The sequence below is a fragment of the Plectrocnemia conspersa genome, unplaced genomic scaffold, assembly GCF_051122295.1.
Source record: "Plectrocnemia conspersa isolate PC_06_02 unplaced genomic scaffold, ASM5112229v1 ptg000005l, whole genome shotgun sequence".
In the NCBI taxonomy this organism is placed as follows: domain Eukaryota; kingdom Metazoa; phylum Arthropoda; class Insecta; order Trichoptera; family Polycentropodidae; genus Plectrocnemia; species Plectrocnemia conspersa.
The window spans coordinates 31,822,313-31,840,869 of NW_028277169.1; the positions used below are offsets into that span (position 1 = coordinate 31,822,313).

Genomic DNA, 18,557 nt, shown 5'->3' on the forward strand with positions numbered 1-18,557 from the left:
TAACCAATTGTAAACAATGGAAATGGTTATGAACTAGTATTGTGCATTTAATGTGTCTATTGCTAATGTACCTATGTACATTTTTATATAAAAAAAATGTTGCGGTTCCAGGGAGGACAGCGCCTAATAAGATAGTGCCTAGTGTTATGCCTGCACTTCACTCTCCGAAAGTAGGCGATGGTTGGCCAAGGACGGAGAATATAATGTGTTAATTCGGAGTTTCTTCGGTCGAGCTCGGTTCTCCCCGCTCTAAAATCTCTCGGAAGTTCTCCGAGGTTACCGCGAACGGGAGGTAAAGTGGGGGTAATTTAGGTCGACGTGGCCAGCCTCGAGCGCCTCCGAAAATTTTCGGCGAACGGATCGAAATCAAGAGATTGAAGGCGGAGCTGATTTTCGAGCGCGAGCGGTGAGATACTTCCCCTTTCGCTCTCTCGCGTGTTAAGTGACGAGAGTGAGAGAGATAATGATATGGTTTTTCGCAAACTGAGATAGAACGAGTATCTCGGTTCAATTTCAATATGGGCGTAGGCGTTCTTCACGATCGCTGCACTGTGTGGTATTTGCCCGATCTGGACGGCCAAAATGATTTCTCCACTTTAGATTCCATAAGTGCTCTTAGTCAAATATATGATTTTATAAGTGTTAAAAAACACATTATAGAAAAAAAACTTTTTTAAAAAAAAAACTAAAAAATTACCTTTTTTTTTATTTTTCATGAAATAATTCATGCAATTTTATTTTTAAAAGTATTTCTTTAATTGTAGGCCCGAGGAAGAGGAATTCCGTGTTGAACGGCCGTGCGTAGCGTAAAAAAAAATTTCGCCGCGTAGCGTAAAAAAAAATTGTATATGTCACAAATTTGCTGTTTTTTATTAAGAAAAAGTATTTGACTAGCATTTTATCATACTCGGTATCGTTTTTTTAAATATGTGTATATTTGGTGATTCTAAACAAATTTTTATTTTATTTTATTAGTACGCGATCCACAATTTGACGTTTACTGATTTTACCACGGTAACCATATTATTAAAAAATTACAATCATTACAAAACTGTATTTTAAATTTGACGTTAACACGTTACTTATTTAAAAAGTTATAATGGTTTAAAAGGTTTAGGTCCTAACTTTCGCGACTAAGCCCCGTCCCATTTTTAGGAATAATGCATTTTTAAGGTATGCAATGTGTTAAAAACCGCAAAAATCCGCAGTCAATTTTACATGTATCATAAAGAGAAAGACCTAAGCTATATATTGTATATAAAATCTCAATTCAGCAAATTGATTTTCCATACTTTTCCTTAAAAAATAATAGAAATTATTCATTAGTTGCACACTTGAACGTTTCCTGTTTATTATTTATTAGTGACAGTGAAGCCTCGATTCAACATAAAATGTCTTATTTACTAACATTGATCTATTCCGGTGCATTTCAATCATCCACCATCTCTTTTTTCTCCATTTGGTTTTAATTTTTTTTGTGCTTAAAACACGCACATAGTTATAATACGCGAGAGCACATAGAGCAGTGACAGCTGCCGCCTGTACGTCCTCCATGTCGGGAAGCGCGCACGCGTATGAAATTCCTGGTTGTGCGGACGCTATTCCGAAGACGGCAACCTTGGCCGACTTCAGTCGAACTTCGAAATTCCCGGCTGTGTGGACGCTATTCGGAAGTCGGCAACCTTGAGCGACTTCGGTCGAACTTCGGTTAGGACAACTTCCAGAAAGTGAAGTGCAGGCATTAAAACGGTAACATCGCCAATGAGCAGGTTTAAGCAAGCTACTGTTAGTGCAACATTGGGTCAAGTAGTCCGTTAAAACCATTGTTTAAAAGGGATGGTGAGAGGGTTTGCACAAGATTCGTTTGATAGTTCTGCTCCCTGTGGTTAGATCAAATTGATTGGAATGTAATATCTTTCGTGCTTTTTTCAGGTACAAGAGTGCGGATCTAATTATAAGAGCACGAAGGAAATTCAAGATTTTCAAGAACTGCGTTCACAGTGCATGGCCGATAAAAGGCTGTTTGAAGATCACGAATTTCCACCAGAGAACAGGAGCTTGTATTTCAGCAAAAAGCCCAACAAGAACTTTAAATGGCTCAGACCATCGGTAAGCCTATTTATATAATATATGTTTGTAAATTTAATTGCTTTGAAAATAAATATATTTTGGGTATTGCATCAATATTATTATTTTGTATAAAATACTAGAAATGATAAGATTTTTTTATACTTTTAAATATTGCAATCTTTTCATAAGCGATTCTGACTCATGGAATTTCATAAATCAATACATATTATATAATCGGTATTTAGATATTAATCCTAAAAGACTCCGAAACGAAAGGGTCAATCCATGTTTGAACTCCGATATATGTAGAAAATAAAAATCCACCTTAATCATTGAACTTTAAGCCATCCCGAATCCAATATGGATAAAATCATTCATTACTTTTAAATCTGGAAGATATTTTCTGTGAGTTCTGAGTTGAGAACTTCAATGAAAGATATTTTTAATATAGTGTTGATCCAATTATACAAATCTTCATTGTATGTTGATACTTCAATATTATTTCCATTGAAATTTTATCTATTGTAATGTCTTAAATAAAATAATGTTCATAGGAAATTGCTAGTAATCCTCAACTGTTCGTCGAAGGCTTTAGCAGATTTGACATCCAACAAGGAGAACTCGGTGATTGTTGGCTTTTAGCAGCCGCCGCCAATCTAACTCTCCATCAAAAGTAATTATTAATCCTCTTATAAATAATTAACTTCTATATATAATATGTAATAACAACTAAATTTTTTTTTTGTAGATTGTTTTTCCAGATCGTCCCCGATGATCAAAGTTTCGATGAAGATTACGCCGGCATCTTCCATTTCCGGTGATTAATCAAATCCAATTTATATACGTAATTTTGAGGCATGCCATAATAACAATGATCTTACCACAGATTCTGGCAGTATGGAAAGTGGGTTGATATCGTTATCGACGATCGTCTTCCGACGTACCGTGGAAAGCTCGTCTTCTTGCACTCGACCGAACAAAACGAATTCTGGAGTGCCTTATTAGAGAAAGCTTATGCTAAGTAAGCTTCTTCATATAAATGTATTAATTTTAATGAAAATGTAATACTATTAAATCTATTTAGACTTCACGGATCTTATGAGGCGCTCAAAGGTGGATCTACCTGTGAAGCTATGGAGGATTTTACTGGCGGAGTCACCGAGATGTACGAGATAAGAAAAGCACCTCCAAATCTTTTTGCTATATTATTGCAAGGATATCAACGTGGCTCCCTAATGGGATGCAGTATTAAGGTATTTTTTAAATTATTTACATTATTTATGATTGAAATTTTAATACATTGTTATTTCATAGCCTGATCGGAGTGTCTTGAAAGCTGAAACACCAGAAGGTTTGGTTAAAGGACATTCTTATAGTATCACTCGTGTGTGCTATGTCGATATTGAAACACCCGGATGCAGGTTAAAGACTCCGTTGTTGAGAGTGAGAAATCCGTGGGGTAATAAAGTCGAGTGGAACGGACCTTGGAGTGATAAGTAAGTTTTTTGCGAACTAATTGCTCTTTTACATTTTTTGAACTTAGGTTTATTATAGATCATCCGATTGGAGCTTCATATCTGAATCTAAAAAGAAAGAGCTTAGCTTGACTTTCGAAGAAGACGGTGAATTTTGGATGTCTCATAAAGATTTCATGAATCATTTCACAAGGTGAATATAAATATAAAATGAATATGATTTAGACTTAATGCTTAGCGCTTCCCGCTCTCCGCGCTATATCTCAAAACGGTCCATCATACGTAGTAATAAAGGTCACCGAACTTGTAGAAGATGTTATGCTCAACAAGTATTGTGAAACAATTTACAACCAAATTACGTTCAATGTATAGGAAGCGAGATATTTGAAGAAAAAGAAACGATTTTTCTGCCCTTTGACATCTAGCTGACGCTCGATCTTATGAAACTTTTCAGCCCGTCTTTAAAACCTTGAAACAAAGGCTTTCTATCTTTGATTCCAAGAATTATCCTTTATTTCGCCTTATTTGACTACACTAACGTACTGTTAACACAACTTCCAAACGCTAAATGAAATTTGCGACCAATTTTGAATGAAGTAACATTGTATAAATGTATTTTTAAATATTTATTATTCAGTATTTCTGATCTCCAATATAATTAGAAGATACTTGACGGTCGTAGTATATTGGTTTTACCTCAACCAGTTGCAAACAAAGATGCTCTAAAATTATTTTTGGAACGGTCTTATCGCTTCCGCTTCACTTCGATTTTGTGCGTTATTTATAATTTTTGAGAATTTTTTTTTCTAAAGCCGCTTTTCAAACCACTTCAAACATATATTATAGAAAGTAAACTTATATAATAAAATTTGGTATTTGAAAGTATATAATTTTATAAAAATATAGGGTTGAAATCTGCAACTTGATCCCTGGCTATTTGGATCCCGATGAGACTCCATCCGGCTACAGAAAGAAATGGGAGATGAACATTTTTGAAGGAGAATGGGTCAAAGGTAAGACTGAAAAGCATATAAAATATTTTACTTATATTGCATAAATAATAATTTCATTTATTTTAGGTGTAACTGCTGGAGGTTGCAGGAATAACTTGAACACGTTTTGGCAGAATCCACAATACACTCTCATTCTAACCGATCCTGATGAAGACGACGATCAAAAAGAGTGCACAGTTATTGTGGCTTTGATGCAGAAGAACAGAGGCTCCGTCGGTTTGAAGTGTGCGACTATCGGTTTCGTTTTATACAAGCAGAATCCAAACGGACCTAAGCCGATGCCAATGGATTTCTTCAAGGATAACGTTTCAGTAGCTAGAAGCCCGTTCAACAACTTGCGAGAAGTCAGCGGCCGGTAAGTTTATAGGTCTTATCTCAATAAACATCAAAGATCTTATGATAATTGATACATTATTTCAGTTTTAAACTACCTCCTGGCCAGTACTGCATTATTCCGAGTACATATAACTCTAACGAAGAACGCGAATTCGTGATGCGTGTGTTCACGGTGAAAATGTGCACTGTTGAGTAAGTGTTTAAAACTATTTTTTCTCAAAAACTACTAGTAACTTAACACAATTTTCTTTAACATGTAAATTTGTCTGGAGTATTCTCTTTAGATATTATTGATAGAATATTCTCGATTTTGAGCTCTATAAAAATTGATAGATCGGTCCTCTTTATATCCAAGAGTATTCTTCGCCAAAACCACGTCTCAAAGACTCGTTTTAATCACGAGTATTAAAAAAATAAAATATGATACAGTGATCACTTACGTGATTCTGATTAACATAATTTAAAGTTAATATATGTTGATCTATGTGCTTTTTTTATGCTAATTTCTAGTTGTAATATATTTTTTTCACACAGTGAAGTATTGCGGTTATAATATTACAATGAGAGTATTAAAAAAGTTGGAGATTTCAATTCAGTCGATAGATAATAAATAGATTTCGTTATATATTACATAGATCAACGTTAATAATCATTCTTTATTGCAGAGAGAACGACGAAAATATCGGAATGAGAGATATTGACGATAGGGTTCGTATATTTAACCATTCAAACCATGATACTATTGTACTTTTAAATTACTTACATTTATAACACATTGATTTAGGTTAAGAATGATAATCTTCAACTCCCAACAGAGTCTGAAGATCCAGTTAGGCAATTCTTCCTGAAGTTGGCCGGCGACGACGAAGAAATCGATATGAGGGAGCTAAAGGAAATCCTCGATCATTCGATTTGTGGTTAGTATTAACTTTTTTCTGTAATGTTATCTGTTTTTTTGTATCGTTTGTCTTACTCTCATGTCTGTCTGACTGAAGTTGTTTTTTGTTGTTTTGTTACTCGTTATCACATATAACTACTTAGTTTAAGTTTTAGAAAATAGTCTCACTTGGATGAAAGACTAGTTGCGATTTTCAATAAGTTGCATAGCTTCAATCTGTCGCTTACAAACCACACTTCTAATGAAAATCTTAAATCTTGATAATAAATACTACTTTGATTGAAGTAATATGACCACATGAAACTCAAACCATTACATTTTTGCTTGGTTGCAGTTTGCCATTACATAACTGTATTATTAATTATCTTATATATTTAGACATGCTTTAGGATTATTTTCAAGTCGTAATTAATTTAATGCACTAATGAATTAACGTTATTATTATATGTCTAATTATACTATAATTTAAAATGTAAAATATAATTTTGATTAATTTATAATTTTTGTTCAATCTATGATGCATCGTTGTATTTTTTTTAATTTTATTCAAATTGATTTAATGTTTTAGTTTCATGGTCACATTGCTAGGATTTTGTTGTATCAGAATTTTTATGTTTTCGCAAAATTGGCATAATTTCAAGATTTATTCATCGCTCATTTATTGCAAAGTATACAAGTATAACTTTATAGCGTCGTAAAATATGTAGTTTTTGTTAAATATATTAATAAATTAAAAGAATACTATCATCACTAAACGAGTCTATTAATAGATATATATAAGGATAAAAAGATAAATAAAGAAAAACCAGTATAAATTAGCAAAAGATGAGGACGCTAGCATATATTCACTTTTTTAACTTTTACACTACTTTTAGTACAACCGTTTACCATTTATTTATATTGGTTTTACTATAGCAGACGAGCATAACGTTGTAAGAATAATAAAAAAATAAAATCAAATACTATAGGGCAACTAGTTGATTATATGAATTAGCAAATAGTAGGAGAATTAGCATAAGTACATATTATATATCATATTATATATATATATATACATTAAAAAAAACATCACGCTTGGTTTGCAAATGGATTGCTTAATAAATTCTACTGGTAATTCTAAAGGAGACAATTAGTAACCCTTTAGCTGCCATGCTATGATATTTATACTGCGTTAAGATGGTCATTGTCACGTAATAGAGTGATAAACAGTTCAATGCATAAAATGGGAGAAATCTTAATTCTTTAGTAGCCGAAATCTGATAGATTGTATTTTGTTACTTCGACAAAAATAGCCGTATTTGAGGTTATCATAGAAAGAATAGTGAGAATACATTTTTTAATGGATGGATTAGGTCAACGCCGGCCCTTGGTTATTTAGCGCCCAAGGCAAGAACTAAGTTTTTGCCCCCTCCCCCTATTAATACTTTAATAAGTCATTCAGGGCCGGCCCGAGGGGCAGGCAGTACAGGCGATCGCCTGGGGCGCTAGATCTTGTGGGGCGCCGTGATACCAAATAAAGGCGCAATATTCACTTAAAATTATCAAACAATATTGTTAAAGAATATAATCTGATATTATTTTTTTGTATACACTACTGTGCATTCTTTAGATTATTTTATGCGTAAAAAATCACGTCGAAAATAAAACTACAAATTTTTAAATACCCACAATCGCAAAAAAGAGTATGGTGTCAAATTTAATATTAAATTACTTTAATTTGAATTATATTTTTGCGCTCATGTAATGAGTTATTAAAGTATTAATAGGGGGGGAGGGCGCAAATTTAGGTTTTGCCTGGGGCGCCAAATAACCTAGGGCCGGCCCTGAGTCATTACATGAGCTCAAAATTAATATTCAAATTAAAGTAATATAATATTATATTTGACACGATACTCTTTTTTGCAATTGTGGGTATTTAAGAATTTGTAGTTTTATTTTCGCCGCAATTTTTTACGCATGGAATAATCTAAAAAGTACACAGTAGGGTGTACCAAAAAAACTTATCTCCTTTATGAAACTCACAATGGGAAATGTCAAATGCCAAGTGAGAGTACAAAATGATATATTTGTGAATACTCAACAGCCTACGAAAGGGCGATGCTTTAGACGTCTAGACTTTCAATCAGACTAACAACTTGTAAAGAGCTACACACCATTTTAAGGGATGCCCCATTATTAAAGCAAGGCACACAGGCCCCCATATTATAAAAGGCGTCACAATTTTGATTTGAAAAATGTAAAAAAACTAACATGCCTAATAAACTGAGCAAATATAAATACTAAATTTATTTTTAGAAAAAATTTAAAATGTTAAAACCTACGGCAGTGATCGTGTCTTAAAAACAAATAATTGACAAAAATGTAACAAAAAATTTTTTTTTTTAATTTTTATTTTACTTTCATTTTTAATATAAAACATTTTTACTTTCTTTACTTTTTTCTCTAAAATATTTTTTACCAAAGATACAATTTTTTTTAATTTTTGAATAGCCACTATTTTGAAACAAAATGGTGGATATAGCTGGCTAATAAATATATTTGAGATGTTGACAAGGTCTATTTTTTGGCAAAAAAATTATGCTGATATAATAAAAGCAGTGGAAGTTATCGAGTCTTTAATTTTGAGTAAATTCCATATATAAACCTATTATTTTCAGGCAAAATGCATTTTTGTAAGGAATGGAGTTAGGTTGAGTTAGGTTATGCTACGATTTATCGTAGCATAACCCAACTATTGTAGCATAACCTAACATAGCCTAACTCAAAAGATTTTTGTTTAAGGGAAAATATAAATTTATGAACACGTGTTCTCAATTTTATACCTTTAGGTTCACAAGGAAGCGATCACCATTGCAGTGTAACGGGTGCAAGGTCCCGAGGCTGCATATTATGAGGGGATCAAATTTTAAAAGAAATTAAGCATTTATAAAAATTAATATTTAAAATTGTTTTTTTTAAATTGACCCATCTTTCTATGAATTTATTTACATATAGGGGCAGTAACAAGGGCGGTGCAACAAGGTGCAAAGTACCAAGGTTCCACAGTATAAGAAGCTGCAATTTAAATAGAAAACAATTCAAATTATTGATTTTTTTAAAGGTTCAAAAAATTTTTTTTTTATTTTTTTAATAAATTTTTTTTTAAATTTTTTCAATAAAAATTTTTTTTTAATTTTTTTAATAAAAAAAATATTTTATTTTTTTAATTTTTTTTAATACAATAATAATAAAAAAATATTGTAATAAATTTTTTTTTTGCATTTTTCATAAAAATTGATATTTTTTTTAATTGCAAATTCTTATACTGTATAACCTTGTTAACTTGCACTTGTTGCACCGCCCTTGTAACTGCCCTTATATGTAGATAAATTCATAGAAAGAAGTTGTAATTTAAAAAAAAAACAATTCAAATTAGGTTCAAAATTTTTTTTTAATTGGAGACCCTTATAATATGCAGCTTGGGTACCTTGTACCTGTTGCGCCGCCTCTATGTGTACCTGAAGGTATAAAATTGAGAACATGTGTACATACATTTTTATTTTCCCTTGAACAAAAATCTTTTGAGTTAAGCTATGTTAGGTTATGCTTCGATAGTTAGGTTTTTTTTTTTTCCGGAGGGGAGAAACCTTCAAAAGGCACCTCCGGCGTATTTTTCAGCCTTTGGTAGTGTGGGATTTTTACCCACTAAAACTCCCCCCCCCCTCTGCACCCGCCACCTTCCAGGTATATTGCTTTTACACATTAACTTCTGGAAGGCGACTGTTCTGAAGCCTTTTTTTTTTTGTGCTCCTATCTTTCAAGATTTAGGATTTTGTTTCATTATTCAATGAGCCCTTGTTCTTCGGTGGGGATAGCTCTTCGGCTTCTCTCATCTTCCTCTTTGGCGGTCATAACGCACGATATAAAGTATTGATAAGCTGACCACGCCTTTTTGTCACTCAGCGTGGAAGGGACCATGTTCTCTGGCGATATTTGTGTATCTATTGCTTCTTCCAGATCACGCCTCTTCTCGTTCCATGCTGAACAGCTAAAGATCGTGTGGGCAGCGTCGTCGATTTCAGTCGCGTCGCAATGGTGACACTCTGGTGTTGCTTCCTTACCTATCCTATGTAGGTAAGAACCGAAGCATCCGTGTCCCGTGAGTGTCTGTGTGAGGTGGTAGCTCAGCTCACCGTGATTTCTGTGGCTCCATGCCTTCAAATTCACGATGAGCATGCGCGTCCAGCGCCCTTTTTCTGATGCGTCCCACCGTTCCTGCCACTTGGCCATGGTCAGCTCTCTGGCTACTGCTTTTTCCCGCCCATTGTAGATTGCCTGTCGCTCAAAAGCAAGCAGGTCGATGGGCGGAATGCCGGATATCACCAGAATCGCATCCTCTGATACCGTGCGATATGCCGAAGCGACTCTCAACGCGCTTCTCCGTTGAACTCTGGCCAGCTTGAGCCTCGTTCTTTCCACCCTCATAGAGTTAGCCCATACGGGAGCTCCGTATAGAAGGGTGGAGTGGACCACTTCGTTATACAGTCGTCTTCTCTTCGACTTGGGTCCACCGACGTTCGGCATCAATCTGGCCAGTTCTCCGGCGACGCGTGCCGCCTTCGCCGCTGCCATTTCTACATGCGCCGTAAATCGCAACTTGTCGTCTATTTCTATTCCGAGATACCGCATAGTCCTAGTGAACGGTATTTCGAAGTCGTCGACGACGATTTTCGGGGGCGCCAGGTTCCTGCGCCTCGTGAAAAAGACGGCCTCCGTTTTGTGGACGGCAGGTTGTAGTCCCGCGCCGTCCATCCATCTTTTTACGTTTCGGAGAGCTTCCTCTCCTGCTAGGCGCATGTACTGGTCGGACTTTGCCGTGACCACGATGGCGACATAGGCATCCTCAGCAGCCCGTCGTACATGACGTTCCACAGCGCCGGTCTTAGTACGGACCCTTGTGGAACGCCTGCTGTGATTTTTCGCTGTGATTTTTTGCCCATGCAATCATACTCCAGTACCCTGTCGGAGAAATAGCTTTTTATCATTCGAACGAGGTAGGCTGGAATTCCGATCGTACTCGCTGCGTCAAGAGTCGTGCGCCAGCGTGCGGTATTAAACGCGTTTCGCACGTCTAGCGCAATGAGGACTACATTTTCACTCCTTTTGACGCTTCCTTGCCACGCTCTGCGTACGATGCTGACGATTTCTTTCGCAGCGTCGATGGTGGAACGTCCGGGGCGGAAGCCGAACTGATGCGGAGACAGACCTTTCTCCTCATCTTCAAGGCAGTGGTGTAGCCGCTGCAGGATCATCCTTTCCAGCAGCTTGCCTAGGCCGTCGAGCATGCAGAGTGGTCTGTACGCTGAAGGGCCCGGCGTCGTGGTGCTGCCTTTCGGGATGAGCACGAGCCGCTGTCGCTTCCAGGGCGATGCGAAGATGCCTTCAACCAGACATGCGTTGAAAGTTGTCAACAGCAACGCGGGATCTTTTTCTGCAATGTGCTTTATCACCGCATTGGGGACACAGTCTGGTCCAGGTGCTCTTACGCAATTGATGCGCTTAGCGGCTTTTTGTAGTTCTTCTTTCGAAAATGGGAGAAAATCTTCTTCAGATTCTGTCAGGCTGCTGCGTCTTTCGGTCGCTTGGTGTTGGGGGAAGAGCCCATCAACCACTGCCTTCGTGTTTTTTATGGTTGTTAAGGTAGTAGTCTACATATCGGTTTTTCAATTTTTTCCTTACAATTCTGTAAGGGGTTCCCCACGGGTCGGCGTCGACCGATTTGCACAGTTCAACCCAGCAGCGTGTCTTGCTCTGTTTGATGGCATGGCGCAGTGCTTTTTTGGCCTCTTTGTGGGCTTGCTGTTTTTCTACGTCTTCATGGTGCCTTTGTGCTTGCCGTCGGGAGGCTAAGCACGCGCGTCGTAGGTCGGCTATGGATTCGTTCCACCAGTAGGCCGGCCTTCTGTGCGCGGCGCCTCCGCGCCTTGTCGCAGCCTTCACGCAGAAGATGGTTCAGCGAGCGTATGACCGCTTCCGCTCCCACCCCGCTGCTGGCGGTCTGTAGCACTGTTTCGCGTCTGGCTTCGATTACCTGTTCCAAGGCAGTGCGGTCGAGCTTTCGCGAGCTCCAGCCTTCGGCCGCGCGCTGCGGTGTTTTATGGGCTCGTCGGCTATTTCAAAGCTCACGTACCGGTGGTCGCTGTGCGAGTAGATGTCCTCCACTTTCCAATTTAGGACTCTACCCGCCGTCGTTTCGTCAACGAAAGTAACGTCGATGACCGATCAACAATATTGAAATCAGAGGTTGTAAAGCCCGACACAAACCGTTTCTTTTAGAAATAAAGAAAACTCGAAGGTTAGAGTGCATTAAATGATACGAACTGGACCAGCTCAGTAGCTAACATTAAATAGGTCGAAGTGTAATTGGAAGACTCCAGGAAGGAAGTTGGAAAAAAATATGATTATGATTGTATGATGTTTAAAAACCTAACCTAACCGGTGAACGGTTGACGATGCTCGATTTATATAAAGTTGAAAAATATGAAACAGTGTACCTAGCCAGTTAATGACCGGTATATATAAAGCTTAGTCGTTTAATAGCGAACTTAATCTATGTAGAATCACCGTCGGTGTCTCCTCTCCATACTGTTGATCTTTCAACAGCCCGACTCCACTTCTTCCACCCTCTTGAATTCGCATTAAATATAAATAATATATACATGTTTTAATAGCTTTAAAGTGAATAGCTTAGGTCAGCGCTTCAGCGCGGTAAATAATATCAGATTATATTCTTTAACAATATATTTTGATAATTTTAAGTAAATATTGCGTCTTTATTTGGTATCACGGCGCCCCACAAAGTCTAGCGCTCCAGGCGATTACCTGTACTGCCTGCGCTTCGGGCCAGCCCTGGATTAGGTACATATTTTCATTATTTTTATTAATTTGGGTTTAATCTAGACTTAGACTTGCGACGCCAGGTTCGTGTAAAAATATTTGTCCTATAAGAGTGTCTTAGTCATCAGCAAATACTGCTATATATGAAGAACAATATTAAATGTCTAATATTTTATTTTACACACTAGATACGAATTGATCTAAAGTGTTAAAACCATTTACTCATTTAACCTCTTAATGATATTTCATACATAATGGGCGTGACGTAAAAAGTCGTCATTGAATTTTAAAAAGTGTTTTCAATAAGAGGAAGAATTTTGTCATTCCTTTTATTATATTATTACAACAGCCAGTGCGTGGCCATTTTGCGACATAAATCAGTACCTTATGTGTTATTTTTCTTAAGTTTAATCATAGCTAATTATTTGTTGACCATGCCTTAAAATTGAGAAAATAACCAAGAAAATATTCAAATTTTGTAAAATTCAGGTTTGCTTTTCGGTAGTAAATTTTCTCTAAATTCTGAGAAATTACTCTTAGATTTAAATTTTAACTAGACCACTTTTCAGCTGACGATTGCCATAAATAGTAAAAATACTAATTAAGTAATCTATGTATAAATTATTTTTGAAGTTTTAGATTTATCTCTATTTGATTCATATTTTTGATATTGTTGTATCCATGAATATTCTCAGAATTTAGGACAAATTATTAATTATTGTATGGTCATCAAATCGCTCATTTCGCATTTCCTCACTATCCTGTTGTCTCCTGCAATAGAACTTGAACCGCAAGCGGCCGATGGAGGAAGAGGAGGGCCGGGCCCCGGTGCACCGCAACAAGAGAGAGGGTTCCTAGACCAAATAGTTTGTGCCATATGCACGCCCATCTGCAAAGAGATCGGCATCAACTTGGACTCTCAGGATCAAACTGGACCCGAAGCCGTCCAACTGAACCAACCAGGTAGAAAGAGGAGACAAAGGTTCTGCGCTTCATCTCGGTCCTCATACTTTATATCATACACTACTTTCAGATGAAAAATTATCACACCAATAGATTGAGATTGTCAAAATGTTTTTGTAATAAATAATCTTAATACAAACAAATATATCTGTTACAGTAAATGCGTACTTTCCAGTGAAGTTATATTTTCACTAGCATAAATATTATTTCACTGTTTTAGTAAAATCATATCCGAATACATTTTCACTGCTTGATATATATTTCTACTAGTGAAAATAAAATTTTACTGATAGGCACTAGTGAAATCATATGCTGCTCTATAATGTCCACAAAACGCAATTTTGTATGTGTATATACAATGCATATATATTTTTTTAGATCCTTTATTGATCAATGTATACTTTAATTAAATGTTTCGGAAAGGTAATAATCGTTTTTTGGTGTACTTTTTTAAATAATTTATGAGACGACTATTACTCTGACACGTCTCCGAATCATTTATTTATAATCTATATATTTATGTATATTATATACAGATGGATCAAAAGATCATTTCACATTATTATATATTATACCATCAATAATTATATTTTTTGCTTTATTTTATGTATTATACAAATTGCATGCTAACCATTTATTCACATAGATATAAAGCATATTGACGATCTCTCATTGACATGTATGTCGCTTTTGCAATGTTGTCTACAGTATAATTAATGATTCCATCATATTCATTTTGTACTAGAAACTCACGCTCAAGAATTCTCTAAAGACGTGTGCTGTACAATGGTCGAAATGTTAGATAAAGACGGCTCAAGCATGCTTGGATTCGAAGAGTTCAAATCTCTCTGGCTGGACATTCGTAAATGGAAGGTTTGTGTAGTTTTTCAACAGCGCTATGACGTATTTTAATGAACTATGTTGCAATGCATGTTTTATATCAACTTTTAGGCAGTCTTCAAACTGTATGATCCAACCGGTACTGGTAGCATACCAGCCTCTAGCCTCCGCGGTGCTCTTAATTCATCAGGATATACACTCAATAGTCATATTCTGAATTTTTTGGCTCAAAGGTATGTGTGTTATATCTTATTTTATTTTATATTACAAGTGCACTTTCAAACAAAGTCAGAATGATACTTTATAAACTCTTAGCACTATATTTTTTAACTCTGTCAAAAAAACAAAGCCATATGTCACACGTGTTTACATATGATTAAACATTGGTCTAAGTCTTGAGGTCAAACAAAAAATGGCTCATAGTTTTCTAAATATTAAAAAAAATAAAAAATAAATATACATGTAAAAAAGAATATATAATAAGAGTTACACCAGTAAATATTCAACCTAATTAAAACTTTTTATTTCAGATATTGTTCTCGTGATGGTTTTATAGCTGTCGATGAATTTATCATGTGTGCTGTTTGCTTGAAGATTATAATCGGTAAATTAATATAAAACTTATTTTTAGTTATAGTATAGTTTTTCATATTGCTTAATTTTCGTTAGAGAAATATTTTCTATATTTTTATTGAATATAGCTTAAATGATATAATATAATAGATAAGTTAGATTTGGCTTTAACGTTAATATAACATGGCTTAATTTTGTACGTACGTTTTATAATTATTATTTCTTTCTATCCCACCTCAACAAACCCTCTTATCCAAATTGTAGAGAAGAAAGAACCACTGGAGAATCTCAAAAGAGGTTTGCAATACATGGATTCTTGAAGTGACGATGGAAACGACAAGTCATGAAATCACCATTACAAGTATTGAAACAATAGACAATCGATCACCGTCACTAATTGTTTAAATATGGCTAGCTTTCCACAATTAATATGAACGCTTGGCTTAATTCAATATTACAATTTGATGTCTATTGCAGCTTTCATCAAATTGAGAGAGATAATCCAATGTTCACGCCATCGTTGGATTATTTCACTAGATGAGAAAAAAGGGAACCTCATTTGTATAGCACCAATAAAATGTGTACTAATAAACTAATTCGAGTAACATATACCAAGCCAATAAATTCAATCATGCTCGATATATTAATTATGTGAAATTGATTGAATTTATATGATCGGGTATATTATTGTTCTGAAATAGATATTAATTTTATTATGTAATTTTCACTCATTTCATGACAAAGCGAATTCGCCCCGCTCTACAACTGCTGCATTCACCCTAGAAGATTGGTTGAAGAGAACTATCTATTCTTAATTTAAGTCGTATTAAAAATATTTTAAGATCTCAACAGTTTTTATTTTATGTTTAAATTTTCATGAATGCCTTAAAAATATTATCCTTGTATTGTATGTTGTTGTTAAGTGGTACGAATCGTTATTCTCAATGTATTGCAAATTGTGAGTTGAGGAGAAAAATATATATATATATATATATATATATAGTATATATGTATTACTCATTAATATATATAATTTAATAAATGTTATATTACAATTACTAATATATTAATTTTGAAAGTATTTGTATAAAAAAATATTTACAATGTCACTTTTTTTAAGCTTGTGTACTAAACATAGTGCCTATAGTCGTAGATTAATTGTGTTCATTTCACACAAACCTAATTTTCGTGATATATATAAATAATAATTAAAATGTTGTTATTTTTTTTACATATATCAATATTTTACAATGTTATTTTTATTGCATTTTTTTTACTATAATCGTATTTTACCGACCACAAAATTATAAATTGAATCTTTGTATGAATGTTAAAAAAATCTAACTGTTGGTTAAGATTACAATGTGGCTATTTGTGATGTGTATATTATTTTTATATTGAATAAGATGTACTTTAAAAGTTGAAAAAATATTTATATTTTCAATCCAAAATGCTTTTTTATTTATTACTAAATAAAGGGTTAATGATCGACATGATTAAGTCGATCGTTTGTAGATGTATCCCTGCTACTACCACAATAACAGTCGGGATTCTCGGTCGTTTGCTGCTTATCACCTCCGGAAGCTTCTCGAACCGGTTCTGGCTCAAAGTAGCAATGCTTTTCACTTCGGTTGATGGCCGAGCTGTTTTTTCGACAACTGCAAGTACCGATCCAACAGGATTGGTGACGTCGCCGGAGCGTTAAGGAACGCCTTCATTGTTCCAAAGGTCATGGCGCCAATATTGTCCAGTTGCAATGGCCATGGTTGAAATAATGATGGGAGTCGTGGCTTTGTACGGCAGCGGAGCGACGTGCAGAAGTGTGCATCCGCGGCAACGGCACAGAGCGGAGTAAACATATAATGTTGATTTAGGAGTAATACATCACAAATTAAGAAAGTATATTATATATGAGTGTAGTGTTTAAAATTAAGTCAATCGCATCAGCAATCCTTATGTGCATGTAGGTGGTTTTTGATCTTTTGCATTAGTTCTTTTTCACCGGATCCGGCACTAACGTTCTCGCGCTCGGTGTCACAGTATTCACTAAAATGTCGATGCTGACAGTGCCTCCCTCGTTCTCTTTGATGACTTCTCGGAACATCAGCTGCACTTGGTCCCTCCATCCGCAATCTACCAGTCTTCTGTGTAGCAGCTCTTTAAATCTAATAATGATAAAAATAAATAATTAAATCATCTGAAATAATTTAACATCTAATTATTAAATTCAAAATTATTTTTAGATTATGCAAAAACATATTCTTTAAATCAATTGAAAAATTCACAATGCCGCTTATTTGAACAAATTTGATAAAATTTAAGTTTCTCTATCTCCGGTAAGTATCAAGCGTTGATTGGCGACAGTATTGAGTGTCATTTTGACAAACTTTCAAAGCTGATGGTCGCAACACAGCAAACATCGACCACTAACCAGTTCCTTGTTTGTTAACATCAGATAAACTATACATAATTTTTGTTAATGTCAGTAAAAATCTTGTTTGAAGTAACGGCGATACGAAAATCGGTTAAATCTGCATTGATGTAATTCTGTGGAACGTGGAGATCTAAGCATTCAATACCTGTGGCGGAGATGTCAAACACGTTTTTATATATTTGGCACTAACCATTCAGCTTTGGTCAGGTCCTTTTTGCGAGTGCTTATAAAATACAGACAAGAAAAGAAAAATCCATGTGAATATTTTTATTGCAACTACCATGGGAAGTCTTGTCAGAAATTTGATCGTAAAAAAATTTTCGTTCTTAGATATTTTCAAAAAATAAAACAATTAATTATATAGGCTTTTAGCAAATTCTTGCTAATAATTTTATTACAACTGTCACGGGTGATCCTGACAGTTATACCAAGCTTTTAATCTGTTTAATTGTGTATGTATTACACATTTATTTGTTTATTGCCCCTGATAATAAACGAACACGCGAATAAAAATGAGCTTTATTATCAACTTTCACAGTCAATAGTGAATTACAATAAAGTGACGTCCTCCACAAAAAGTATGTATCTTTTTATTTTTAGTGTCCTCTTTTGATATTTTCAAAATTTGGTCACCTTATCGTAAAAGTGACACGTAATTATTATCGTAAAAGTGACACGTCGTTATGTATTGAGCATTCGACATGAAATTATATGCCCATTTTAATGATGATGAAAAAGTTGAGTGGTTAATTGAGATAGGTTAATTTAATTTTTAAGTTTTTTAAAATGCAGCTGAATTTGAATTGTTGTACAGTGCTATTTAGGTTATATTTTAATGGTAGTGTGCATAAACACATTGATTTAACCACTTCATGCCCGAAATATTTTCAAAAATTTTTCAAAAAACCGATATTATTTTCTTCTTTTTTTATGAAAATAACAAATATTTAGCAAAAAATATTATTTTAGAATATCTAATTGAAAAAACGCGTTTTTTTTATAATATAATAAAATTAAACAATTGGAATAATGTTAAACGTCATCTATAAAAATTAAAAATCCTGCACATGTGCAGGATC

At 34.9% G+C, this 18,557-nt stretch overlaps 2 protein-coding genes across 6 annotated transcripts in view; one reads left to right on the top strand and one right to left on the bottom strand.

Annotated features, from left to right (window-relative positions):
• Nucleotides 1-18,557, bottom strand: part of LOC148235436 (deubiquitinase DESI2) — a 74,444-nt gene that overhangs the window by 15,638 nt on the left and 40,249 nt on the right. The gene's annotated exons all lie outside the window — the stretch shown is intronic.
• On the top strand, nt 1,948-17,713 carry LOC148235437 (calpain-B-like). Of its 4 annotated transcripts, XM_088186981.1 has the most exons (17): nt 1,948-2,109; nt 2,625-2,743; nt 2,819-2,887; nt 2,957-3,091; nt 3,155-3,323; nt 3,385-3,566; nt 3,625-3,738; nt 4,452-4,558; nt 4,625-4,913; nt 4,979-5,086; nt 5,560-5,602; nt 5,679-5,811; nt 14,377-14,504; nt 14,583-14,704; nt 15,002-15,075; nt 15,309-15,405; nt 15,789-17,713. In XM_088186981.1, the coding sequence occupies exons 1-16, from the start codon at nt 2,005-2,007 to the stop codon at nt 15,362-15,364; spliced, it is 1,953 nt and encodes a 650-aa protein (XP_088043107.1). In that variant the 5' UTR covers nt 1,948-2,004; the 3' UTR covers nt 15,365-15,405; nt 15,789-17,713. The 4 variants fall into 4 exon arrangements, with proteins under 4 accessions (XP_088043107.1, XP_088043106.1, XP_088043105.1 ...); XM_088186980.1 differs by having other exon boundaries at nt 15,309-17,713; XM_088186979.1 differs by lacking the exon at nt 15,309-15,405.